Source organism: Scomber japonicus, chromosome 22 (genome assembly GCF_027409825.1).
Source record: "Scomber japonicus isolate fScoJap1 chromosome 22, fScoJap1.pri, whole genome shotgun sequence".
Lineage (NCBI taxonomy): Eukaryota > Metazoa > Chordata > Actinopteri > Scombriformes > Scombridae > Scomber > Scomber japonicus.
Genome location: NC_070599.1, coordinates 8,313,234 through 8,340,630, shown reverse-complemented (window position 1 = coordinate 8,340,630; position 27,397 = coordinate 8,313,234). Strand labels below are relative to the sequence as shown.

General features: G+C 41.0%; 1 protein-coding gene across 1 annotated transcript in view; it reads left to right on the top strand.

Annotated features, from left to right (window-relative positions):
- The window catches only part of fgf11a (fibroblast growth factor 11a), an 82,272-nt gene extending 55,375 nt beyond the window's left edge, over nt 1-26,897 (top strand). The window contains exons 3-5 of the mRNA XM_053343000.1: nt 893-996; nt 24,448-24,646; nt 26,755-26,897. Of these exons, the coding sequence (XP_053198975.1) occupies nt 893-996; nt 24,448-24,646; nt 26,755-26,897 (446 nt within the window). The remainder of the gene's footprint in view (nt 1-892; nt 997-24,447; nt 24,647-26,754) is intronic.
- Nucleotides 26,898-27,397: the final 500 nt, after the last annotated feature.

Sequence of the window (27,397 nt, the reverse complement as noted above, 5' to 3'; positions counted from 1 at the left end):
TTGGTTTTCTTTCTCTTCCCATCCAACCGAACTGCTTCAGGGACTGTTATCGTCATGGTGATGATAATGCGACCACGGAGCAGCTGGCAGCCACAGGCCGTTTTGTCAGTATCGCTCAAGTTCCAACGTCACGTCTGACAGGGTGCTGTTTTAGGTGGTACACACACTCACACACACACACACACACGGTCTGAGAAAGATGAACACATGTGCATGTACCGTATACACACAAGCAAGTAGAGAAATTCATGTAAATATACTTGCATGCATGGACGGAGAAGCACCTGAGCAAATTACATGTGCAGGCAGCTTCACTGATGATAGCAGATTCCAACACACACACACACACACACACAAATACACAACGTGGGTGCTGCTCCAGTGACCAGGTTGAAGTTAGTTTATATGGAGAGCTATGCACATAAGAAATCCAAGGTTCCACAGGAGCGGATTCAGTGAACTGCATTACAAAGTGCTGTTTACTGTGTCGGGACGGAGAAAATGAATTCAAAGCAGGCTCAGGAGATTCTCTAATGTACTGTATTCTTAAATCTCTCTGCTTAAGCTACGCTCTCTCTATCTCTCCAGCAGGGGAATTCTCCATACTGTCACTCCCGGGTTTGTCTGACCTCCGCTGTACCGGCAACCAGAGTTTATTCCTCCTCCTAAATCTCTCTCTCCTAATCCCTCCTTCCCTCCTTTTTCACACACACTTCCTATTCCACGCCCTATGACAGATATACTGTACAACAGGGAAGGATGAAATAGGAGACAGCTGGAAAGCAATTGTCTTTTTCATGCCATGAGGAAGAAGTGTGAGTGTTTAAGAGAAAGAATGATTGTTGTAACGCTACAACTCTCTCTCTCTCTCTCTCTCTTTTATTTTTTGCAGTGCAGTTCAACTTGATTCCTGTGGGGCTCAGGATAGTGGCCATCCAGAGCACCAAGACAGGGCTCTACGTTGCCATGAACAGCGAGGGCTACCTCTACACTTCGGTATGTTCAGCATGAAACACATTATTTATTATATATTCTGATATTAGACTAAGATCTGTACTGTAACCTATACATACATACACAATGTAATTTAAATAAGATTGCAAACAATAGAAAAAATGATGACAAAGCTGCTCTAAAGTTTTTAATTCAAGTGTGATAAGCTTGATTTAGATTAAACCAGACAAATTGATGTACTGTATCAGATTGCCTTCATTATTCTTTATTCACAATAAATGTGTTTTATGATATTAAGTTTTTATGGCATAGAAATGATCAGCATTTAAAGAAAATCTGAATTTACAAACACACTGAATTAGTCTTCCACCTCATTAAAGATGAAGAAAATGCTGTAAAAGCAAATTTTTCAGTTCACCACATAATAGCATAACAGAACAAACTCAAAGGTTGAAATGATGAAACTTGTTATTTTAATGAAATACGTTGCTTTCAAATAGTTAATTGTCTCTACTTGTATGCCTGGTTGGTCAAATTTACCACATCTCTACATTTGAATAGGCACAAATACTTTTCATCTTACCACATATGCATTTATTTATTGAACATCATACAAACAACTTGATACAATATAACACAGTATGTGAGATATGTGCTGGATAAGATCTCACTATGTTAATCTCACTAATTGTCTTGTTGGAGCTTTCAGTCTGCTCATTTATTGTTATACATTTAAGTATATTTTAATACAGTTTTAACATCAGTCAGTGTACTGTAACAATTGTTTTTAAGTGTGTTTTGGTGACATCCGAAACTCTATGTAAAATCCGTAAGTGTCTGTACATGAAACTCTTCCACGGTCTCTGCGCTATCTCATGGAAGAGCTCACATAGTGCTTCCTGCCAGTTGTTTGGCGTTGAGAGAAGCAGCAGAGCCTCGCCACAGATTTGAGAGGTAGATGGAAAATAGATGAAGAGACAGAGGGATGGATCAGAGTGCACTCGATCAGGATGCGTAGAAAAGCTCTTTTTTTTCCCACCCTTTTTTTTTTTTTTTCCTCCTGGCACACCGGCAAAGTGTGGGAGATCTTGTTTGAAGTGCATCGGTGCGCTCACTTCAAAGTCCACCTAATGCTGCATGCATGCATACTGCCAGTATCGAGGAGAAGAGATTTGAGTTTTCCTATCAGGTGGAACAATGAAAATCAGAACAATGGAGATGCACACCAAATCCTCTCACATCACACAGCATATTACCTAATATCTGTCTTTAATTCTAGCAGCTGCTTACAGAATTCACAATTATTAGAAGTTCAAAGCCCGTCTTTTCCCAGAAATCACATAACATGACCCTAACCCTAACACCTTGGGTTCACCCCAAGTTGCACTTCCAAGTTTAGTTACATCATGTTTGTTGAGAAAAATGTCACAACAATTACAATATAAGAATTCCTAAAAGGTGAATGTACAATCTAAGAGCCTCATTTTCAATCTGCTCCTTGTGAAAATGAATGGTGTAGTTGTAACTGTCAAACTGTAGCCCCAATCCATATTTTTACCTAAATACTGCTACTATAACCCCAACCCAAAAAAAACTAACTTTTCCCCTAATGAGCCCCAGAAAATGGTCCTTGCACATGACTTTTCCAGGGCTTGGAACCCCTCTAGACAGTAAAAACCTTGCACACACACACACATAGACAGATATGGAGGTTATACTTACCCAGGTATTCTCCTGATAGAAGAAAGGTGACCCATTTTCACTAAGGGAAAAAACTACAGGGAGAGAGAGAGAGGGAGAGAGAGAAAGCAAATGTTAGAGAAAATCCCTCTGAGATGAGAAGAGAGGGAGGACAAAGGAGAAAAGGAAGATCCCCTCCCTCCTCCCCACCACCACCACCACCACCACCAACTTACCTTAAACTACCTGCTCTGCTATTGTTCTGCGCAAATGTGAGCGCTGGAGTGAAAGAGAGAGAGAGAGAGAGAGAGAGAGAGAGGCATATTTTGTGCTTGCTGCCTCTAGGGTCCAGAGAGAAGCGGTGTGGAGCGTAACACCCTGTTATGCAACTGTTCACATGTGCAGGGACCGATGCCCCTGCGCCTCCCCTTGAAGGAAGGTTTTTTTTTAAGCTTTATTTAATATAAACATGTACAATCCTCAAATTAGTCCACGTGTCATTTCAGGACATAGATACAAATAGCCTTGTGTTGCAAATTCTCTTATTTCCTGTTGATGTCTGCACAATCTCAGCAGTTAACCGTGGTGGAGACTGCACGGTGGGACTGTGTTGTTTCATTTCTCATGTGCCGTCTTTAAAGATTTATAATGTGGGAGATTTTTGAGATGATGGTTGGTGGATGGTCGGTGGTTCTCGGTTCCGCATTGCAGGGAGATGAGAGAAAGGTAAGAGCAGCAAAAAAAAGGTGACATGAATAGGGTTGAGAGGGGTTGACCATCCATGCACTGCAAGGTGATTAAGGTGAAAGGGTTGTAATGTTAAATTATACTGCTATTCTCATGGTCTGATCAATATTTATAGCCATGGTAGAGGTATGAATCTAGGGATGGTTTTATTGGTTGGTTTTCTACTTTTCTACTGCCACAACTTCTCTTATGGGGATGACTGAAATTTCATCTAGTCACCTAATCTAATTTAATAATGACATCTTCTTTGCAATGGTTCTAAATGTTTCTGTGACCTCGGGTATATCTTAAAGAAATAAAAGCTTATACATAGACACAAGGCAGTGTTTAGCTAGAGGCAATGCCAGGCAGTCTATAGATTGACATGTCATTTTGTACACCTATCCACAGTCCCCAGTGGATAAATCCCAATAACTGTAGTGATACCCTGACTTTTCCTCTAGGACCACTGGTCCGGCAGGTCCAAATTTTCACTTATCCTGTGAAATATCTCAACATCTACTTGATGGATACTTGATGGCAGTAGAATCCTTTACTGTTCCTCTAGTGCCACTGTAAGATTCAATTTTGTGGTTTTGAAAAAAAAGTTTCATTACTATTGGATGGATTGCCATGAAATTTTCAAAAGATATTCATGTAACCCTCAGAGTGAGTTGTAAAAATTTGGGTGATACCATAACTTATACTCTAGTGCCATTATCTGGTTGAATGAATACGAACAGTAACATTTTTATGACCTATCTGCCTCAGTTGTACTTTTGTTTTTGATGTTTTTGATGGCAATTAGCAAATGTTACTAATGCTAATCTAATATGGTGAACATGGAAAACAAAACACGATACCTGCTACACATCAATGTGTTAGCATTGTCATCGTGAGCACGTTAGCATGTTGTTATCAGCATTTAGCACACAGAGCTGCTAGCATGGCCTTGTACGGAAAGGCACTTTCTGATACTGATGATGTATTCTTTTTTTTTATTGTTAAATTTTGTGACAAGTATATGAGACCTCAATCGGTTAACATAGCCTCAGGTCTTTTAAGCAATTCTTAGTCAAGGTCAGTAATGCCAATAGAGAAATTCTGTGTCCTCCACGGGGAGGTCAAAGGTCAGTGGGAGCTATAGAGCAGCAGTCCTGAACTGTAGCTGGTAGAGATTTAGCTTCTTGCTCACTGATGCAGGAAAGGTTTGAAAGAGGGTCCACTGGTAGAAATCCAGTTTGGAGTCTTTATGACTGTGATTAAAAGTACCCACGATCACACATCCGATACACAATAAATATCTATGTGCATGGCGTTTGATTACTTTAGTTGGCACTGTGGTGTCTCCCCCTGCAAACACAGCATGAATTATTGATCACATACAAGTGCGGTAAATCCCCAACTGTCCTCTCTGGCTTCACTTAACCAGACAACACACTCAAACCTCTAGACGCGTTACACACAGAGGCAGTGAAAGCAGCTCCTGTGAGGACAAAGGCACAAAAAAAAATAAACATGAATTATTTCAGCTAAAGACAAATGGACTATTTTTTGCCTCTCTTGAGCATTGATTCACCTACCTTTAGTGAAGAATTCGGCTGCAAAAATATCCCACTTTAGCCCTGAGACATATATAAGTATCACCCAAGTAACACTTTGGTGCTTGTTTTAGCACTCAGGAGAGATGGAGGCAGAGGAAGAAGAGACCAAATTTTATGTGTTAGCACAAAAGTACTCCAAGTAACATCTTAAACTCATTGTGGATTTGTGAGTTGTTTTGGGCTAGATAAATAAGAAGGGATTTAAAGGCTGAATGATGGAGCAAATGTCCTTTTGTCCTTACATGAGCCTCTTGATTCGGGAGGATAAGACGACATGATAATAGAGGTGAGAAGGAGAACAGAGGACTGAGTCACTGCAAAGCATCGTTTTTTTGTGCATTTGCATAAGAAATGTGCAGGATGGAAATGGGAGTTTTGGTTCAAATGAAACACCTGCTGACAATGAAGCTTCACCGATTACAATATTAGGAATTTAACATGTCATTCTGCACATGCAATGTAAAGCTCCTTAGTATGCATCCATAAAAACACACACGCACACATGAGAATATCTGTATTCAAGGCAAAGGCTCCTCAGACTCCTTCTAGATAGGGGATAGCAGGGCAATTTGATTGACAGGACAGGCTGGATCTTCCCACTAGTAATAACAAAAAGGGCTGATTGTTGTCACTGTTTCAAGAGGAAGAAGACAAGAAAGAGAAGGGTTGGGGGGGTGATGGGAGGGAAAGGGGGAGTAATGGATGTTGGGAGGAAGAGAGGGAGAGAGAAGGATGGCCTGACAGGCTCAGACTCATAGCGAACATAACGTCTCCGCTGGGAGCAACAACCGCCGCCATGCTCATCTTTCTTTCACCTCCCCTCCCTCCCCCCCTCCTCTCTGTCTCACTTGTACAGCTTTTACTCGCCTGTCAGTCTGTCTTGCTCCCTGTCCAGCCATTTGTGTCTGTTGGCCTCTCTTGTGGTTTGTCTTTTTTCCTCTCCCCACTTTCCCCCCTCCCCTTTGCTTTTTTGTCACTTCGTGAACCTCTTTTATTCAAAAAAAAAAAAAAAAAAAAAAAAAATATATATATATATATATATATATATATATATCCCTGTCTTGATGTGTCCCTTATCGGTTGTCCTTGTCCTAGCTCTGTCCTCTACCCCTCTTATTCTCCCTTTCCCTCTCCCCCTTTGTCCTCCGCCTTCTCGTCCTCAAACCTTTCCCTCTCACAATCAGCTTTCCTCTCTTACTACCCAATCCCTTTTCTCCACTTTTTATTCTCACTTACCTTCCCCCTTTAGAGCCATCTGATTTTTTGAATATCTATTCTTGGACGCAATCCATGTCCTAACCCAATATGAACCGACCGTGATATAGACACAAATGGAGCAGTTTAACATTTCTGCTTGTTGTGAGTACATTTCTGTTCCAGTATATACTTTTTGAATTCTGACTGAAATGACAGTGAATCTCCCCAGATACCAATCTAGTGATGTTAGCTGATGTCTTCTGTGTTAATGCTGGCTCGACAAAACTGTTGTGGTGCCAAAATAGTGACAGCTGTCCCAGGTGAATGTTAATTGTTAGGGCAACATCCAGCAAGTAGAAGACACGTGTAGGTGGCATGCTTTGGGATAACATTATACAGCACAGCTCCAAATATGTGACTCAGATAAATAAGATACAGAGGATAGACATATTAGTATGAGCACCCGTACAGTCAGTGTTGGAAGTGGTGTGACGTTGGTGTTGCTAGGAGACACACTGTCAACCTTTGCGTTATGCTACTGACGTGAGAACATTGACGCATATAACTCAATTTAAGATGTCCCTTAGTAACACTGAATGTTTACCTTGTTAAAATTAGCACTGATTCCCACTTGATGCAAAATGTTCGTCATGTTATTGCAACTCCTGCACACTCATGATGCATCTGTCCCATATAATAGAAAGGAGGCATTCTAATCAAGCCCCCAGAAACAGCGCTAGGCTTTGAAGCCAATTTGACATAGTAGCCAAACTGTGTATTACAACATGACGTGATGCTATCGGGCCCAAAAATACTTCTCCCCCATCAATTTACATTGTGAAAGAGAGGTCTATAAATCAGTAGATACATTTTTCTGAGCGTCACAAACTCATTCAAGTTAGCTGGAGAGCTAACCGGAAGTAGCCTGCTAGGCTAGCTGAAGTCGCTGGTACGCTTGTTCTATGGGCCCAATGATGTGGAAGCTATGCTGAAGAGGATGAACATTTTTTGGCTTCATGTGCCACTAAGTAGCTTTCATAGGGATGAACAAGACCGCACCTCTGACACTATCCTGTTCTCTTTATACATCCATGGTTCTAGCTAGTGGCTAGCATTAGCTGTCTCTCTTTCATGGCTCCAGTTGTGTTGATGACAAGTGAGTATACTTTTTCCACAGCATGATGATATTGCAGCACAAAAACTCCCAATCTCTGTACATAATCAGTATTTCTGTATTAATGGGAGATGTGACACCTGTGTTCTGTAACCAAGCCCTTAAACTTGAGCTTAGCCAGACGGAGACACCATGTTCATTAGTGAGTTCTGCAATGTATTCATTATTTAAAAGAAGGTCTGCTTTTATAATTATGCTGCTGGAGGTTTGAAACACTCAGCTCTACTCACAGGTTCCCATACAGATGTCCATCTTATACATTTACACTTGAGTGAAAATAATGATCACTAATAACTGATGCCTGACTCTGTGATGTTAATATGCAAGAGCAGAAACATTTGCATCACAGCGCCGGATAGTCCAGCTGTATGAAGAGAGAGGCCAGATGGGCTGTGTGTATCCATCTGTCTTTAAATATCCCACCAATACACACCCTCCTACCCCCCCCCCCCCCCCTTGCCTTTACCTCTGTAGTACCTTTATACTCTCAGTCACTATGCATCCCTCTTTATTCTCTTTTCACCATGACTTACTCACTTACAAATCCCAAAACGTAAATACTGAGAAAGCATTAAGATGCAAATAAGAATCATCTGGGGTCTATCAGTCGTGGATCCATTTTATCTGCAGGAATTTAGGGGAAAATAAAGGGGTGTTGCGTTTTGTTATTATGCAGGAACAGGGAGCAGGTTTATGCAGGGGGCTGCACAGTGTTCCTGGAGCACAGGGACATTCGGGAGTTGCTCAGCAGAGGTTAATGGCGGGGGGAAACTCCTTGTCATGGCTCCATTGTCTGAGGCGCTGGGACCCGCTTACCTGTGGGCACTTCCTGAAAATTGCTTTCTGATAAAAATAGTGCTCAGCCGCGGACCTGGCCCACTTTATTAGTCGTGTGCTCTGGAAAAGCCTCCCGGGTAGAGAGATGGCAGTCGAGAGGGAGGGAGGAGGGATGTGGTGTGGATGATGGGGATGGGGGGGGGTTGCAGTATTTTGAGATGTAGTCAAAGGCACACACACACATACATACACACACACACACACAATAAAACCTATACACACACACTCTCACACTGCACACACAACACAGACACACGCAACAAAAAAAATGAACCTGTACAAACACATTCCCTAGTGCAATTTAGCCACCCTCCACATCCTCACAAACACACATGTGCAGCCAGGTATAAACAATCTGACAGAGGCAGGCAGACATAATTGGGCCGGACTCCGATACCCAGGACCAGCTCTGGACAAACTCTCCGCAGTTAACAGGGGAAAGTTGGGCAAAGTAAAACTTTACTCCACTGGATGACATTGTGGATCTACACTCAGAGGATAACAAAGAACACAGCCCCAGTTGCAGCCCAGTATTGAGTGGTGGGGTAGAAGTGAGGGGGAAAATAGCCCCATTTTCTGCCTCTTTTCACATGCAGTTTCAGGCGAGACAACATAGCTACTCAACAGTATATCAAAAATATGAGGGGCTTGAAAAGGTGCAAAGGGTAAAAATGTTCTATACTTAATAAACACAGTTGGTGAGAGAAGTTTAAAGGCAAAAATCAGACCTGTAACAATGTCTGTCTGAACAAGTTAGATGAAAGACAAATTCTCCCAGCCTTTTCTCCTGGCCCTTGAGTTTCGTTTCTCTCTCATCATCTTTTCTTAAAAACTTGGTCGTAGCATCATTAAATATAGCTCATTCATTTCAATGGAATTACCACATCATTTCGCTTTTCTGAATTGAATCCAACACTGAGCCGTAAATTCATGGAGTCCTGACAGCATTAACCTTTGAGCGTGCAGAGAACTCAAAATGAAGCAAGCTATCATCATCCTTTTTTGGCTAGTATAGTTTATACGCTGTGTTGCACCGTAACCACTTTAATTTAACCTCTTTCGGAGTATAAACTGCTTCCATAACTGATAAAAGGTTTGCAGACAGTTATTAGAGAAGAACTGTTGGTATAAATATATAAATAACTTGGTAGCCTCGATTAAACTTGTGTGAACTTACTTGTCTCATTTGTAGCAAAAAGTAAAGCAAGCTTGAACTTGCATTTAGCAGGCAATTAGTAAGCTCATTAGCTTGTAGTGTTTTTTTTCTTTAGTAATAATACTTTTCATTGACTGGCATTATGTGCAACCCCAAAAACAAAGTGCCAGAGGGACTAAACAGCACACATGTCCCTGTGGGGCCACTGTGGGCAGAAAATGTAGCCCAGCCTATAGGGTGGATGCTGGCTGTCCCAGTGGGGCATGCTGCATGCCCACAATGGGCCCCAGTGGGTGTGGATTGGACAGACAATACTGATTTAAAATACTATAAAACCAATTTCTTTTTATAAAACAGAACAATGGCTACATAGAACCACATTAGAACACAATAAGTACATAATAAATCAGTTTCCTCAGAGGCACCAGTGGATGTCTGCCATTTATCTTCTGGTCCTTCTGGTCTTTCCACTGTCCCAGTCTGTAGCATTGTTTTAATTGAAGCTTCCACTTCGGATGCTGTGGCTTGGCTGCTTTTTGTCACAGCAAGTGAGAAAGAAAACAACAATTGAAATGTAAATGTAAAAAACAAAACAAAGATTACCCAAATGTCAAGTATACACTTGTGTTTTCCCGACTGTTTCCACCTCAGGGAGTTTCCCACAGCACCAAGACTCTTTTGAGGAACTCAGGAAGTAAACCTGCATTTTGACTGGAGGATTTTGAGATTGTGTAACTTGAGTTCCTGGAGGATATTTCCAGGTGTTGTTTATTACAGTAATGTTAAAAACAAAGTTGGGCTTTGTTTTTGGCAGACAAAGATGGGGGTGGGGGGTTGAGTGAAGGAGCAGCATTGAGAGAAGACAGTGAGTGAATGATTGAAATAATACTTTATATAGAAACAAAGGTATGTAGGTAAATGTATGCTAACGGCAGCAACGATAACAACTGCTTGATAGCAGTCACCTCTGACTGTCATCTTTGAAATGTTGAATTATTATGTGCCATTCTGTTGCTTTTGACACAATAAGCTATAACATGTTATATATAGACTGTATTGTCACAGTAATAAGCATAGCAAGCATAGGATTTACTATTGCAATTTGACAAGTTGTTTGTAAGCTCTGACTCTATGTCCATGCATCAAAACTGCTACTAGGTATGTCAAAAAAAGTAATTACAGAATCAGAAATACATCACATCACCTCAACTCTACAGAAGAAGTAAGTTTTCATTTACACAACACAACACATGATTCATTTCAGCCTTCATTTCTTTGTAATTGTTCTGGCTTTCACTATCTTAGTAAACAGTAATTTTAAGTCCATCTCAACTGAGTCATCAATCTTCCTCTTCCTGCTTACATAAATATCTTAGTTTGTTCCAAGATAAAATTCACAAGTTGACATTTGGGTATTGCAGACTTTTTCTATCTTTGTGAATAAACCTCCCAACGTGTACAGATGCAGCCCAAGTGAACAGTGGAACATAGTTTCTTTGCAAGGACAAAAAGGACATTTATCACTCACTTTTTGATTAACATTGACTGCTACAATCCAATGCAAAACTCTCCACTGTGAGTCAGCTACCTTTCTATATAAAAAACCCTCCAAGCAGGTTTGACATCACATCCCAAGCGCAGATGGTCTCGCTAAGGTCTGTCAACCCAATTGTGCAGCATACTCCTATTTATACACTTAACCATCATTTCATACAAACATCATTATGTTCTTCCACAAACTCTTCCACTCAAACAAGTACGACTTTTCTCATCTTAAAAAGAACCTGTACAGTTAATGAACTGTGGTGAATACCAAAACAAGGAAAAGGATCACCTGTATGAGGCACAATCAAACCGTCACTGTGTTCATTCAACAGGAGGCATTTATGCCCAGTCAAACAGTGTTTCAAGTATTCAAGCAGCTTGCTGATGATCTGCACAAATCTTACTCCCAGGCCAGCTGCTTTAGCAGCTGGATTATCCAATTCAGGTCCAGCAATGTTCACTAAAGATCCAAAGGTTAGAATCCCTACCCTGCAGAACACCTCTGCAACTGCTGATGCTGCCCAGCAGGGGGTGTTCAAATGCCCTCCATGCACCACAGGCTCCCACAACAACTAGTATAAGAAGTCTCTTTGCATTATTCTCTCCTTCACCAATATTTTCCACACTGTGAAAACTCCACGGTAGAAAATTGACAAAGTCAGAACTTCAGAGTCCATAAATTTATCAGAAACGGTTGGTCATGCAGTCCTAGACCACAAAACTGTTGCAGAACTATGTGTGCCAGTGGTCTCAACATCATGCCTTTAGGGCCAAACCGCAGTCTCTTAATACACTGAAGGCAGAAAGCAGCACCTCTGCTGACCAAGTGTGTAAGCCCTCATCCTCCTCCTTCCTTTTGAAGAGAGAGAACAGTCTGAGGAATCCAATGCAATTCATCCTAAAAGAAATCAACCAAAAGAGCTTCAATTCATGAAAGCAAGTTTGTAAGAGGGTCCACACAAACATATCTATGCCGTAATGAAGAGGACACTAGATTGTTTATAACAAATGTCTTCCCTCTGTAAGCCATGCTTGGGAAGAGCCATTTCCACTATTTAAGCCAGCTTTTCTCACAGTTCTTTCTAACACAGGTTCTTCACCTAAAAACCCTCCAAAGTACTTTATCCCTCCTTCTTTCCAACTTAGCCTTCCTGGCAGAAAAAAAAAATCTAGCAACTTTTTCCCAACCATCACAGCTTACATTTTCCCAGTTCACCTCATTACAAGGAAATGTATTTAAAAAGGACTTACGTAGAAAATAGAAAGAAGCCCAAGAAGTGACTGTGACTGACTAGTATTCCCAGGTGGGTATTGTTGGAACCAAGTATTTCATGTTGTATGGATGCATTTTGTTGTGTCACTATTAGGTGTGACCAGGTGTCTACCTTCAACTTCATTACTGATCTCACCACGTTATCTTCATGATTATTCATTCCCCGATTGTCTTTAACTTCCATTTATCTTCCCCACTTGTTCCCCCGTACCTCTTATATGCTTGTTGTTCGGTGTTCCTCCCTTGTTTGTTCCCTCCACCTCCCTGCCTTTTCTCTGCACTGTTTGTGACCTCCTCTCAGTTGGGGATCCACTGGGAACTCCTTTTGAGATGCACAGAGGCAGAAATAGGGAACACCTCTGCTCACAAGGCCAACCTAGGAGAGGAGAGAAAGAGGGAGGGAGGGATGGGAGGAATGAGAGAGAGAGGACGTTATGATGCAGGAAGGGAGACGTGAGGAGGAAATGAGAAAGAAATGGGTAAGGGAAGATGTAGGACATGAGGGAGGAGGGAGGATTAAATCTCCACCTAAAATGCTGCAGCTACATTCAGAGCCAACACGATAGCCTTGCTGCATTTTGACAAGAGTTACAGCTGTCCCGTTGAGCCGAGAGGGTAGAGCTCCGTCATGCATTCTGATGAGTACTAACAATCCATAGACACCCGCACACAAGGTCACAGACGCACAATGAGATGCAGAAGCACACATATAGGTGTATTTGTTGGTAAATTTAATATGATAATTAATAGGATTAAAAACAGATTACATGTATGGAAGCAATCCAAGTTTTTACTGCAAATTCCAATAACAGAAGTTGGACTTTACGAACCTCCTGCTGTGGCATTTTGCTGCCTCGTCTTACAGAACTGGTTAATTGGGATGGATGGTCTTTGGTGATATAGAGAGTTACCACATCCATCATCACACTGTTCTATAACAGCGAGCAGTTACTTTCTCTGTGGAGACTGGCAGAGAGAAAGTGTGTGTGTCAGAGAGAGAGTGTATGAGGACACTCTCTGTTCAGGATATTTAGTTCAGAGTTGTTGCGAATAGTAGGTCACAGTATGCAGGACTTTTCACTCAATCTTTTAATTTTCTATTAACACAGGATAGAACACTAGTTATGTTAGCTAAAGAGAGGCAGTAATGTAGCCAATGTAGTCATGGTGACTTTTTGTGTTGTTGCAACAAAGCTAGCATGTATTCATCTACTGTTCTGTGTCACTATGACATTTTTTGGCATGCGCCACTTCCTGTAATGCGCCAACTTCGCCTAATGTGTTAGACATTCGCAGCAGCAGTTTGTAGCATTTTCGGGGACTTCTGGCTTGCGTGGTAACAACATTGTTTTCATTGTGCTATGTAGGACATCAGTGGTTGCCAACCTTTTTGGTATGATATACCCTTGCACAGCCCTGTCACATCGTCATCGACACCTACTGTCATTTTCTAAATGCTCCTATTTGAATTGATTTAAAAGAGGGTGGTGTTTTCATACATTTGAACAGTCAATATTCCGGTTGAATAGTTTTGCAGTTATACCAGGCCAACCAAATATTTTGACCATGTATCTATAACTTTTATCCAACTATTTTAACCGTTTACCCATTTACCCATACTCAAGTACTTTTAGCCAACTGCAAACATTTTACTAGTTTTTCACCATCCACACAGCATCCTCAAGCTAACCTTTTCAACTGTATGTTCCTTAAAAGTTTTCACTCACTTTAATTGCAACATGCAGTGCTTAAGTATTACAACAGTCTCAATGTGTGGATATATTTGGAAGTCCAATCATATGTTTTATTTTCTTCAAATTGAGTTGCTCTTTTCATGCAGTATTGCCACCAATCCTGTAGGTGTCACCTTTTCTAATGGCATCGTCTGCATCTTGTGTCACCTGTTTTCTTCTTATTTTTCATCTTCTAGAGTTTTGATGGATTGGTGATTGGCATTACCGTTAGTGGCATATGTGTATTGCATCACTTAGAACACAAGATACAAACAAAACAGGGTCCTGCTTATCACAACATTGCTTTATAGCATCTCAAGTGATGAAAAGCTACACGGGGCACCTTTAAGTTAAAAATCATAAGCTAAATCTCGTCATGTAGGACTTTAAGACTAAAAGAGAGGCCTCCTGTAAAAGCAAGAAATAGAATTGCATTAAGTTTAATCACACAAAGCAACACAAGTTGGCTGCTTGTCTTTTAAAATTAGTAACCATTTGGCTTCAAAAGCAGCTTCCTCTGCAAAAATGCAAGGGACCTGTCGTTGGTTATTATTCTGTCATAATGCTTAAATATTAGCATGCAGCATCAGAGCTACTTCCACTGAGTCATGAATAATCCTCACATCTACAGTTCTCACAAGTGCTGCGGACTGATTTGGAGTATGCAGGATAACAACAACAACCAGAAGAAGTGAATACAGGAGAAACATGGTATATAAGTCTTCCTTGGCCCCTATTTCTCATTGTATATTGTACACATACTCACATTTATGTGCCCACACACGCACACACAGATACACCTGACAGGTGGCAAACTGGCAATTAGTGCGTTCATTCAACAAAAGCCTTCAACAAAGTCTTCCAGTATGACCTGAGAGGACCGCACACACACAGACACACACGCACACACTCCTCTCCTCTGACCTTCCTCACCCGTCCATCGAATCAGAAACTGCTTGTCTCTTTTTCTTTGAGTCAGCATTCTTGTTTCCTTTCCTACACTCTCCCTCCTTTCTCTTTCTGTGTCTTTCTCCCCCTCTCTCGCAGTCTGATTGCCTCCCACCACCCCTCCTCCCTCGATCTCTCACACACACACACACACACACACACACACACACACACACACACACATATACACACACAAACACAGGCACAGCATCTTCCTCCTGACGTGGCAGCAAAAGCGTGCAGGCACACGTGGCCCGCAAAGGAAGGAGATAGGAGGAAATGTGACGGATGACAGAGAAAGAGAGGTAGAGAGACGGGGAAGGTAGCGGGGGAGGTAAGGCAGGTTATCTCTGGTTCCCTTTGGAAAATCCCCAAATGCACAGCGAGGGTCTGGCAGTCAAGGTGAGAAGCAGAGGACATCCCTCCCTCCCTCCCTCTCTGCTTCTTTCCCCTTGTGCACACGCCTGCACCCTCTCCAGCTGTTCTCATTACGCTGTGTGTGTGTGTGTGTGTGTGTGCCTGTTTTTTTTTCCTGCGTGTGTGTTTGAGCAAAAGGGTTATTTCATGCGTGTGTACTGTTTATTCGCCCTTTTGTGCAGTTGTGTTTACATACATGTGTTTGGATGATTTTCTCCCCTGTTTGCATGCTTGTTTCTTTAACACACACACACTCACAGAGCTGCCTTTTGGTGTAAATGTGCCTCTGTGTGTGTGTTTTCTGGACGCTGGGCGCGTATCAGCCCTGGTCGAGCTCCAGCGCTCCTCAGGGCGTCCCTGTAAATGCCAGAATGTTGGCACAGATGAGGACCCCTCTCCGCCCGAACTGCTAAAAACTTCTTTCTCCTCTTCATCGGACAGCCACTAGCACGGTACAGAAGAGCACAGAGAGGCCAAGAGGTGGAAATCAGACAAAGAAAGGCAGCGGAAAAGACCTTTAAATCCAGCAGTCAGGCTTTTGTTAAGGCCAGTTTGATTGATGGTGAGGTGGAAGTCCAGTTAGATTGTAGAATAAATGCTCCCAGAGGAGGAATATGCCATTTTTGTTAACTCTGTGAGTCCAATATTGAATATGTGTTCTTGTCCTCTTTATTCCAAACCAGTCATTTCAGAGTTCATTTTTGGATTTCAAAACAGTCCCACCTCATCACGTGTTCTGCAGCTCTTGACCGTATCACATGATCTTCATCATCTGACAGAGTTTGCATTGTCCATAGATTGTAGGTGTTCTTTTTGTTCATGTTGGCTTAAAAGTTCAAGAAGCCAATCCTGGTCCAGTATTTAACTAGCACCATGTAGAAGCTTGACGCCTCCAGGGTACAAACACTGAGAATGGACTTTTCAGTGAAGCAGGAGACTTTCTTTTTTCTTTTTTTTTTGTAAGGTAGGAGTAGATGTCCTAGATTTTATGGATAGGAGTAGATTTAAGAACATCTAACTTTTTTTAATGGAAAAACCACATCAGACACAAATAAGCAGAGTAGTTTTATATATCTTATATATCAGCTATATACCTGGAAGGGGTCATTAAGGGTGAAGGTTCATTCTTGACCTGAGATACCTCAAAGTCTCACCTCATACCTGCTCTGGAGCTTTTTATCATACCCACACTTAGTTTTCTATGCTATGATTGCTATTTCCCTTAATAGGACAGAACACCAAATGTAAAAGTTCTTATAAATATTTAATAAACACCTGTGATGACTTACGTCCATGGGATCTCATCTAGAATACATCCCAATACTAAGCATTTGCCGGTAAGGGAAGTTCTCTGGGAAATACCTCAGATAATTTGACTTAAAAGACATAAACATGTCATTTAAAGCAAAGACTGCGAAACATAACAGCTAATTTACAAGTATTATTATTGCTTTCTGATGCTGCTAAAGAACAAGTCAACCACATTAAAGAACCAAAACCTACAATGTCTAGATTTCAACTTTGCTAGCATGTGTGCAGCTGTCAATCTTAAGGAGATGCATTTACTTGAGACTCTTTTCAGTTCAGAGTTAGAGAGTATATCTGGCACCAGCATAATGTGGTGGGGATGACTCACAGTAAACTATAGTGCCCATGTTCATAGAAACAACATTTCAATTACAGTATTTGTACCTGTAACATATGTACAGAATAGGGTCCAAAATTAGTATGTGGCCCCTAAAATGAGCTTGAACGTGAATAATAGTACATTTTCCAACTTATAGATCTACAGCAGACTCACACACAGCTACAGTGAAAATGAAATGTCCCTTTTTCAGAGTAAAGCATCTTTGTCAGTGATCTCTGGAAAAGCACTGCTTACCAGCTGTGTAACTAGTCAACCAGAGAAACATTGCTTTGAAAACAGACTACTCTCTGTTGCTGCTGCTGCTGTGGGACTTGACAAAGCTGCTCTGAATGTCAGAGGTTGTTTATCACTTAATGGTTGTAGATGTTGATGTGTTTCTACCACTGGAGCCGGCCAGTTTATCCACCAGAGAACACAACGCTGGCTCAGAAAATGAAAAGTTTTAACTCTGTCGGCTGCTGTGAGTTTTCTTCTTCTAGTGATTTATTCACTTTATTCAGGGCTGATGATACAACAAAGACGCTACATGTTGTCCACGCATAAATTAATAAATGATAATTACTCCTATCTTCAGACAATTATCGTACGAGCTCCTGTGATGCTTCCTCAGCTGTTTGTCCTCAATTAAAGTTGTTTTTTCCCGCTCATTTGCTCAGATAATAATCAGCTTTGCTAGTAAACAAGCTTTTATAAGGCTAACCTTGCTCTGAGTGCTTTTAGTGCTGATTCTTATCCTTTTGACAAGAGTTGCTTCTGCAGGTAAATATTTAATCATTGACTGTACAGGGACAAAAAAAAATGCCCCACTTTACTTTCACTTTCAGGTTTATCCTCAACCAAAATCCTGTATTCCCCACCGCTTTGTGTCCGTGTACAAAATTGTAGCTCAGAGCTTCATTAACTGACGATTTATCACAAAGTAACACGCTTAGCTGATACAGATAATTACTTATATTAGATCTTCTGATGTTCTGAAGCTATGATAATAAACTCTTTACATAGAATTACATCATCTCATCCACAAAATCTCTTCTCGGAGCCATTAAAGTAATTTTTTTTTCAACTTCTGCCTCCAGTATGACTCCAAAAAGCTTTTTTTTATGAAAGAAAACATCAATCCAATATTCTTTTATCATCCGAGGCACCCCCCCCCTTAACTCTTTTTTTTATTTTTTTATGCAAGTTTCTTTTTTTATTGGATAATGAAGCAGAGAGACAGGAGGGGACAGGATGGAGAGAAGGAGGCCGAAGATGCGATCTGACAGACGGTCGGTTGACAGACTTGAACTCGAAAAGCAAAATTTTGGCCTCGTGACCTTTGTCATCATGCATCTCATCCACAAGCCAGAGAGCACATTTGCCCTTGCAAAGATGATTTAGGGAGACGAAATTCAATTCAGTGTAATAGATCTTTCTTTAAAAGTTGCGGTCAATCAATACTCGTATATTAACAGTGGATCAGATTTCACAGTTCTCCTCAAATCTGGAGGGTTTTTGTGTTTGTTTGTTTTGGCTCGTAATTCTACTGTTTCAGCTCTGTCTCACTGCTCTCATCAGCATCATTTTCAATTGTAGCAGGCAGCCCCAAAAAAAACAACCAACCCAAAAACCCATCTGTCAATCAAGCATGAACACATCTTCAACAACTTCTTTCTAATTATCTTGCAAAACAAAACTTTTTGTACTTTTCTGTTCCCAACTTTTCCTCCCATGCTGTTTAGAAGATGATGACATGCTGTTTCACTGGTCCCACTGAAGATTGAATCATAGTAATTTATCAGTGTTAAAACATTCTTAACTCTACTGAATAAATGACGTTCATTCTAAGTTATTAATCATTTTTTTCTGCAGTCAATTTTTCTTCCATCGGAGTCAAGTTTTAAAATATTTAATGTCAAAAAACTGGCAGAAATCCATTCAACATGCCTTATGGGTGCAGTTAAAGCACTGAGTATAGATAACATGTTATACAAAAAGACAGCTCTGTTATCAAAATGTATAATAAGTCCAAAATGCTAAATATACATGATGCATACATACTGGTTAGGTTAGAAAGCATGAACAAATTTCACAATCAAATACACAACTTTTAAAGAAATATTGTACCACTTGTCACTAAATATCTAAGGTTCATTAATATAAGGTTCCTTGCATATATTGTACAAGCAACTGGATTTCAGCTGACAGTACTGGACAGCAGATGTTTAATATTTTCATCATTTCAATACACATTTATTTGTCAGCTAAACATTTCTGTAGTTGCCTGCATTGCCACGAGTTTGGTTTCATAAGACTGAATACTGTTTGTGTATGTGTTGGGGGATTTTAAGAGTAAAAAAAAATTAAAATATAAATTACTGTAAGAGTGTTTGCTGTTATCTCTGAAAGATGGCTTTTGCTTCTACTAAGCTGAGCCACATTCATCTGTGCAGCCCTGACCAGGCTATGCATGCATAAGTAACCATATTGCTGATACTGTGCTGGAAGTCACAAAGAGAGCTCATACTGTACCGGCCTATCAAACTCTAGTTTGTTTGAATTAAGCCATCCAATCTCCTAGTGTTCATTTAGACTTGTTACACCCGTGACAGGGAAGCTAGTATTGATCAGAAGCTGCTGACACATGAAAATGCAAACATAATCTACTGAAAGCTGTAAAAAATTGAACACATCTCATGTATTTCACTTGTCATTTACAATACAAACACACACACACACACACACGTACACACATATGAACCTGCTGGTACTGTACATACATCCTATCGATGGTGTGAAGTACATTCGTCCTCTGGGACACGGTCGATAAGTGTCTGCAACTTAAAGCCGCTGGATTAACCTGTGGTTGCCCGATCGCAGCTTGTAAATCGTTTTAAGTTCTTCACGCTCGGTTGCGTCGCTGCGCCGCGCGTCCACTCCAAAGCTAATCCAGGTTTTTTTTTTTTTTTTTTTTTTTTTCTGGTCTAATGCCTATTGACTTTTCACAGAGGTCTTACATAGAATCAATTCCCCAGCTGAGCGCACGGGAGGCTCAATGGTTAACGGCAGCTGTTTGCCCGCCAACAGGACTGAATAATGTCTTTAGGTGTCAACGGATGGAAATGAGACATGGACGTGTGTGTGTGTCATTACTGTAGAGTACCACACTTTCTCTCTTCTTTTCCTCATCTCGCATGTCGCCTTCTCCCCTTTCACCCTGCCCTCTTTCTTTCTCCTCTTTTACCTCTCCTTCCTTTCATCTCGTCCCCTCCTCTTTTCTTTTTCTTCTCCATCCCTCTCTCTCTATTCCTCTCTTCTGTCTGTGGGGAGTGAGTGATGAGGGAGGCGACCGATCCATCCGTCACTGTTGATGTTGCCAGTGTGTGTGTGTGTGTGTATATATTTATGTGTGTGTGTGCATGCGTGTCATCTGGCGCCGGGTGGCCTCCCACTGATGTAAGAGGGATCCGTCATGTCTCTCTGTCACAACAGCAGACACGCATGAGTGGATGTACACACACCTCAACACACAAACACACACACACACACACACACACACACATGGTCCTGTTGTCTCCTCTAACACTCCTCTTTGTATGTAACAGAAGATTTTAGTCGTCTCTGTGTCAAAAAGTGTTTGGTTCATGGTTACATTTTATTGATTCTGACTTGATCTGGTTAGTAAGTGTCTGACTTTGTTTATCTGTGACTTTGTTGTCTCTTTTATTTCTCTCTATCTCTACATGACCATATTATTGATGCCTCTTTTTTCCCCAGCTATTTGAATGTAACACTGCTGTCCTAATGAAGTAAAATGCAATAACTGTAAATCAAGACCAATATTTCTAACTTAAAAAAGCTAAAAATATGATTTGAAGCAGTAAATAGGCTCTGGTGTGGTCCAGTTTATATCTGCCCCTGCATCCTAAATCATATAATACAACATGATGGCATGTTTCAGCCAATATCTGCTGAAAATATCACCAACAACATGCATTTTGGTGCATAGAGAGAGAGAAAACCCTTTATGTGGATTTGTGGCTGCTTTACTACTTGAGTGTTTTTCAGCGTGCTAAAAGAAGCCAGTCGTGGAGAGATGAGTATTATGGAGTGGCAAACAGACACAAGTTAATTTTGGAGAATCAGCAGCAGCAGCAGCAGCAGGAGCAGCAGGAGGAGAAGTGACAGGAGACTCAGGCCGCCTGTGTGTTTGGAGCAACCCCTGCTGCTCAAAAGAGGAACTGCAGCGTTGATGTTAAAATCCACTTTGTTTTTATTTTTTCCAGATGAGGGAAATTAGGTTTATTGGACTAAGGTGACACATAGCTCTACTCTCTCCTCTGTGTTTGATAAAGAGGAAGAGATGAAATCAGCTTGAAGTCTCTCAAAGTGAGCAGCAGATGTACACGTGTCCCCTGTGTATATGCGTCGTGTGAATAATGCGTCTCTTTAAATTGACTGCTTAACAGTGTGTTATCCTATAAAGCAACATTGCTGATGGCTTCCTGAGAGTGTGTGACTAAGCATGTGTAGCTGGCTTCTGGCTAAGATAAGCGATGAAGGGCTTATTCAATTTAAATGAATGTAATATCATTTAAATGTACTATACAGTATTTATAAAGGAGTCAGAGTGTGTTTCTTTTTTCAATTATCTATAAGTGCCAGATGGGGGGGGGGGGGGGGAAAGTAGGATTATTAAAAATTGACATCATATTTAGATGCTTCTTCTGACAGACGTTGAATTGAATGGTGCAAAAAGAAGTAACCACCACACTAAGCATCACACAGTTAAATGACATCAAAAATTAAAGATGGGGTTTTCAAGGCAGGATCATAAATTAATGATTCTGTACAAACAGAGCTGATTGCTGCTCATGTTTGTTGCTTGTTGCCTCATGATGTTGCTGACTGGATTCATGTTTTACCAGCTCTGAACATGTAAGATTTAGATTTGAAATGTGATACACAGTAAGACATCGTCAGCCGTCTCGTGTATAGATGTAGCTCATTTTTAAAACTAGTGTCTTAAAGTGTCTATTTTCCACACCAGTGTTTCACGGGACACATACTTGTAATGGAAGAGTTTATACTTGACCAAATCTGGTGGAGCTTGTGATTGTTAGGACTTTGTGTTCGGCTGCTGTCACCCTGCAGACGCTCAGATGAGATGACAGATGAGGAAACGGCTCGGCTCAGAAAAATAACGGATTAAACATCAGATGGAGGCATCAGGAGTTTGAGAGGAGGCTTTGACACGCTGATGGGGTACAAATGCTGGTGAAAAAAAAAAGAAAAAAGAATCCAGTGTGCAGTGTGCAGTGTAATTTGATGGATTAGATTATGTGTATTACGTATAGGCGCATAGGATTTTGTAGATTTTTAAAAAAGCTGTTAAAAGACAGACAAGGGACAGAAAAAATAGTACTTGGCTGTGATGGAATATTGTGTTGTTCTCCTGTGCTGTCAGCAGTGTGACTGAGTGTCAATATGAGATGCTGTGTATCAGGATGTTCTAACATAGAAGAAGAAGAAAGTTTTAATATTTAAGTTGCACCTACTCTTTAAAATCATTTAGGGCAAAAAAAAAGCATTTTCTTGGACAATAGTTATTTTTCTGATCAGTTTTTTAAATTAATTAGTTTATAATTTACTAGTTTCCCTTCCATCGCCCTTCTAACCCTTGACATGATGAGCCAAGGCAGAGTGCCAAATAAAAAAGAAAAACAAACAAACAAAAACAAACACACCCAAACAAGTCAACACAGGCTTCACAGATTTCATCATAAACAAATATTATACTGACACAACGGAATTGCATCATTTTGCTGATTTCTTCCATCATCCATGATGATATCCACAGAAATAGCCAAGCAAATACATAACGTGTGTGTGTGTGTGTGTGTGTGTGTGACCAAAGAGTGTACATATGGTATACACCTGGACCATACTTTTAAACTTGTTTTTTATGCCAATGTGACTCAGATTAGATTTTCTTTCCAAACTTGATGATGCTAGTTTTGTTAAATAAAGAATAATCATATTTTTTACAGTGTTAATATCTCTTAAAAAGCAGGATCAACTTTCTGTCTTTGACCTTTGGACCTTGTGTCCTGTCAGTTTAAAAAGAACATAAAAACTTGACCAGTGAAGTTCTACTTTGCCTCAATCCAACCAGCGGTGGTCTCACAGCATGGTAACGACTAATTGAACCCACCTTCTCTGCATGCGGTTGGTCGTGGATCAGTGATGATACATCCTCAACACACACTCATTCAGGAAAAAATCCACACACACACACACACACACACTCACACTTCTTACACATTACAGCCAGACTCAGTTTAATTCACATAATTAATCGATTCATGAACTTTAGTTTGTCTGTCTGGTGGTTTTGTGTGTGTGTGTATGTGTGTGTGTGTGCTGATGATCACACAGAGCTGGATACAGTACAAAGCAGGCTTTAATCCTGTAAAGTTTCCCCCAGATCCACACACACACACACACTATATAAAGGATAAGACACAATACACAGCAGTGCAAACACAGTTAATGATAGCAATCTGATTACACCTTCCAAGAGGCTCCAGACCTTTGGATTCATTCTGTGCTATTAGAGTGAAGTTAATGGGTAGGCGAGGAAATGAATGGTTGCCTAAGTGAATGGACGTGTAATTAAAGAATGGGCGATACAGTCAATGTAATTAGCTTGTTTATGTGTGCTACGGTGGTTATAAGGCGGGCTGTATCCCTGCGCCTGCGCTGGCAGACATGCACACAGAGAGAGAGAGAGGAAGAAATAGAAGATGGAAAAAGCAGCAGGAGGAGGAGAAGAGGAGAGCGCCTGAAAGAGAGAGAAAAAGAGAGAGAGCAAAGTCCTTATTCAGGCCTTTCCTGCTCACCCGTCACATCAAGGCTCCAAATCAATCCTGCAAATTGGTTTGTTCCTCGACAAGGTTACCAAATGACGGAGGGATGGAGGGAATGAAGTGAAGAAGGAGGAGAGGCGGAATATGAGATAGAGAGGGAATATGTGAGAGCTGTAACGAGAGAGAGATAGAGGAAGGAGGGCTGGGGGGTGGGTGGGCGGGGGTGTCCCGGTGTTGACGTATTGTCTAATGCAGAGCTATGCACGGTCTCTGTGTGTGTGTGTGTGTGTGTGTGTGTGTGTGTACCGAAGGCCGCCAGCAGGGTCGTTAAACTATGGGAGAGGGTGAAGGATCCGCTTGATTGTTGTTTGTTACAGGTAAACCGAACCAACTGAATTATGGCATCCTGGCTCAGGAACTACTTTGTCCATGTGGTAAATAGGCGTGTGTGCATGTTGGAATGAGTTTGTCGGTGTGGGTGCGGGTACGTGCGTGCGTGTGTGTGTGTTACAGATGCTCTTGTAACCCTGTCAAAATGAAATGTGGGGCCCATTTCCTCCCATTCCCAGCTGAGCCGGTGGAATTGGGGAGTAAATATATAAATAATAGAAACGGATAAAAAATGGCAGACTCTTCAAATGTGTTATTCTACACCTCTCACTTGATCTCTCTGTGTGTGTGTTTGTGTGTGTGTGTGTGTCTTTCAGGAACACTTCACGCCAGAGTGTAAGTTTAAGGAGAGTGTGTTTGAGAACTACTACGTCACCTACTCGTCCATCCTGTACAGACAGACCCAGTCGGGGCGGGCCTGGTACATCGGCATCAACCGGGACGGACAGGTCATGAAGGGGAACCGTGTCAAGAAGACAAAGGGGGCCGCGCACTTCCTGCCCAAACTCATTGAAGGTACTACAGATTAATATATACTGTACATGCTGTTCCAGAGGCAGAGGCTAGTAAGTCCATTTCCAAAAAGCACAACAACTATCAAATGTTCTCTTCTGTGGAATAAGTTTATATTGTAGGGACAACTTTTTTGGAGTCTGCTTAAAGGACAAGTTCATAGTTTTTTAAGTGTGTTTTAAAACAACAGAGATTGTCACAACCTGGCTCAAAGTTAGGACAAAATATAGAGAACACACATGACTTTTTAAACTATGAAAATGTGTGAATGTGTGTAGGTGTAAGAAATAAAAAAAACTAAATAACCCAAGCTCTAACAAACCAAGCAACTCAGAGAGGAGAGAGAGGGACTGAATGATCAGACCCCTAGTTGTGAAGTAGTGTTCACACCAGTTCAGGTGTTGGCCATCTCTCCTAATGAACCACTTCCCAGATCCCAAGCAACCAATAAGAAATAGGCCTTGTAGCCTTCACGAGTTGTCCATATGAACACCCAAAGAGGGGCTTTGGCACTAAAAAAACTATAATGTTGAAAGAGATCTACTTTATTTGACTCATTTGGACAACTGAAACTTGATATTAGCTTCAGATCAATTTTTAAATAGTTATTGTACAGACAAAGGCTTGTGGACTTTGGCCCCCATCACTAACATTGTATTATGAAGGGAACTTCTATAGCCAGTATGAATGAATGTTTATTTAAGCACCTGACTGTTGTTCTTAGACAGATTCCAAACATATAGAATGTAGAACAATGCTTCCTTTATTCTGATAGTGATTGTAACCAAGCATGTTCTTGCTATCATAGGATGTCTGGAACAATAAATGTCAAATGTCATTCAACTTTTTAAATGTGTATTGTATGTACAGTATTGTGTTATGTTAACACCATCGGCAAAACAGACATTGGCTTGACGAAACAATCACACCACAAGACAGCTATTCTGGAGCTTTCTATTGTATTATATGATTTTCTTCATTGTAAAGAGTTGACCAGTTTTAATGGAATGACAACTTCATCCCAGAAAGCTCTAGAACAGTTACTAGTGGATCTTGCTGTAGTTAAGTATTCTTACAGTACATATAATCTCACATTAGCTGTCTGATATTAATTACATAAGCACATTGACAACATCAGTACTGACTATAGTTAATGCAGATCAGTTTGACATTAGAAACTCCTATTAATTTAGCTAACACTGAATGCACCTCATTAGCTGCTTGTTACAAAAAGAAGAAAACTTGTAGGGGACAAAGATGCAAACCTTATAAGTCACTTAAAACATGCTAAAACATGTTAACCCTAACCTCTTTGCATGCCCCCCCCCCCCCCGAACATTAGTTGTAAGCTACTGAGCTCCTTTAACTACAGTGGTGGGAAGCTAGAAGCTATTAACACTATATACTAATATAAATTCTCTGTCAGCTACACTCAGAAACAAGATGAGGAACTGAGTATATAGTTTTGTCATAACAGGAATTTAGGGGCGCTTTCTTGCTAGGAGCCCTAATATGCAGATGTTCAAGCCCCCTCTGAGGTCTATCTATTCAGGTGACTATTTCTAGCGCTGAGCCATATGATAATTTTATAATAGGCATATTCTTTTGATCTACTGGTTACATAAAAAATTTTGATTAGTGCACCTTTAAAATAAAAAAAGCCCTACATTCATTTTTCATTCATTTCCACCACTAGGCTATTCTTTCTATTAACTTACATTGTTAAGGTCATACATATTCACATTGTTGAAGTTACTCTTTGGACTTTGGCGACTTCAGTTTGCCGCATCAAAAAAAAAGTCACGATGACTGACAGAAATACCGAATAAACAGCTGAAAGCAACATCTAGACTTCATTAATTTCTATCTAATGCCATAAAAATAATTTTTAAGACCCTACATAATTCACTCACATAAAATTGAACACCTAGAGGCTTTAAATACTCTGGGAAATGTATTTTGTTTATTCATGGGGAAATAAAAAGGATAATAAAAAAGAGGACATTCTCAAAGTGAACCAAAGCAGCAGGGGAGTTCTGTTTATATTTCCTCATCAATCAAACATACAGTTTTGTCATTTAACCCTTTTGTAACCTTCTCCCTCCCTCTAGTGGCCATGTACAGAGAGCCCTCTCTACACGACGTCGCTGAGCAGAGTCCGCCCAGGAAAACGCCCAAGACCTCCAGTGACTCGCCCGTGCTCCAGAACGGCAAGAAAGACCCTCAATCCAAAACCAAAACCTCCTCCTCCTAGCGCCTAGAGACACTGGGGGGGGGGGAGGAGGAGGGGGTGGAGGCCACAGGGGGGGGGCACTGGCCAGCGGACACCTGAGCACGGTTGTATGAAAGACTCAAACTACCACAATGCAACAGGTCTCAAAAAGAAACTTCAAAAAAGGATTTCACTTTGCTCATCCCTCAATGCTGGCTAATTGGAAGGAAATGAAGGAAGCCCCTTTTACCTTCACAGCCCCCTACACCTCCCCCCACCACCACCACCACCACACCCCATATCCACACCAGCCCGCCGCCACCTTCTTATTTAACAACCTCTGTGATTATCAGAGCCTGGGATATAAAAAGCAATAACTCCATGAAGAGGTGAACAGTCGCCTTAGCATCGTATAGCATGTCAGCGTGTTTAAGCAGCTGGAAGGAGAATCCCCCCCACACGCCTTCTAGCCATAATCAGCGGCATCTTTTTTCCAGTCAACCAAATATCCGAGCAAAGTCTTCCTGGTTTCTTACCAACGA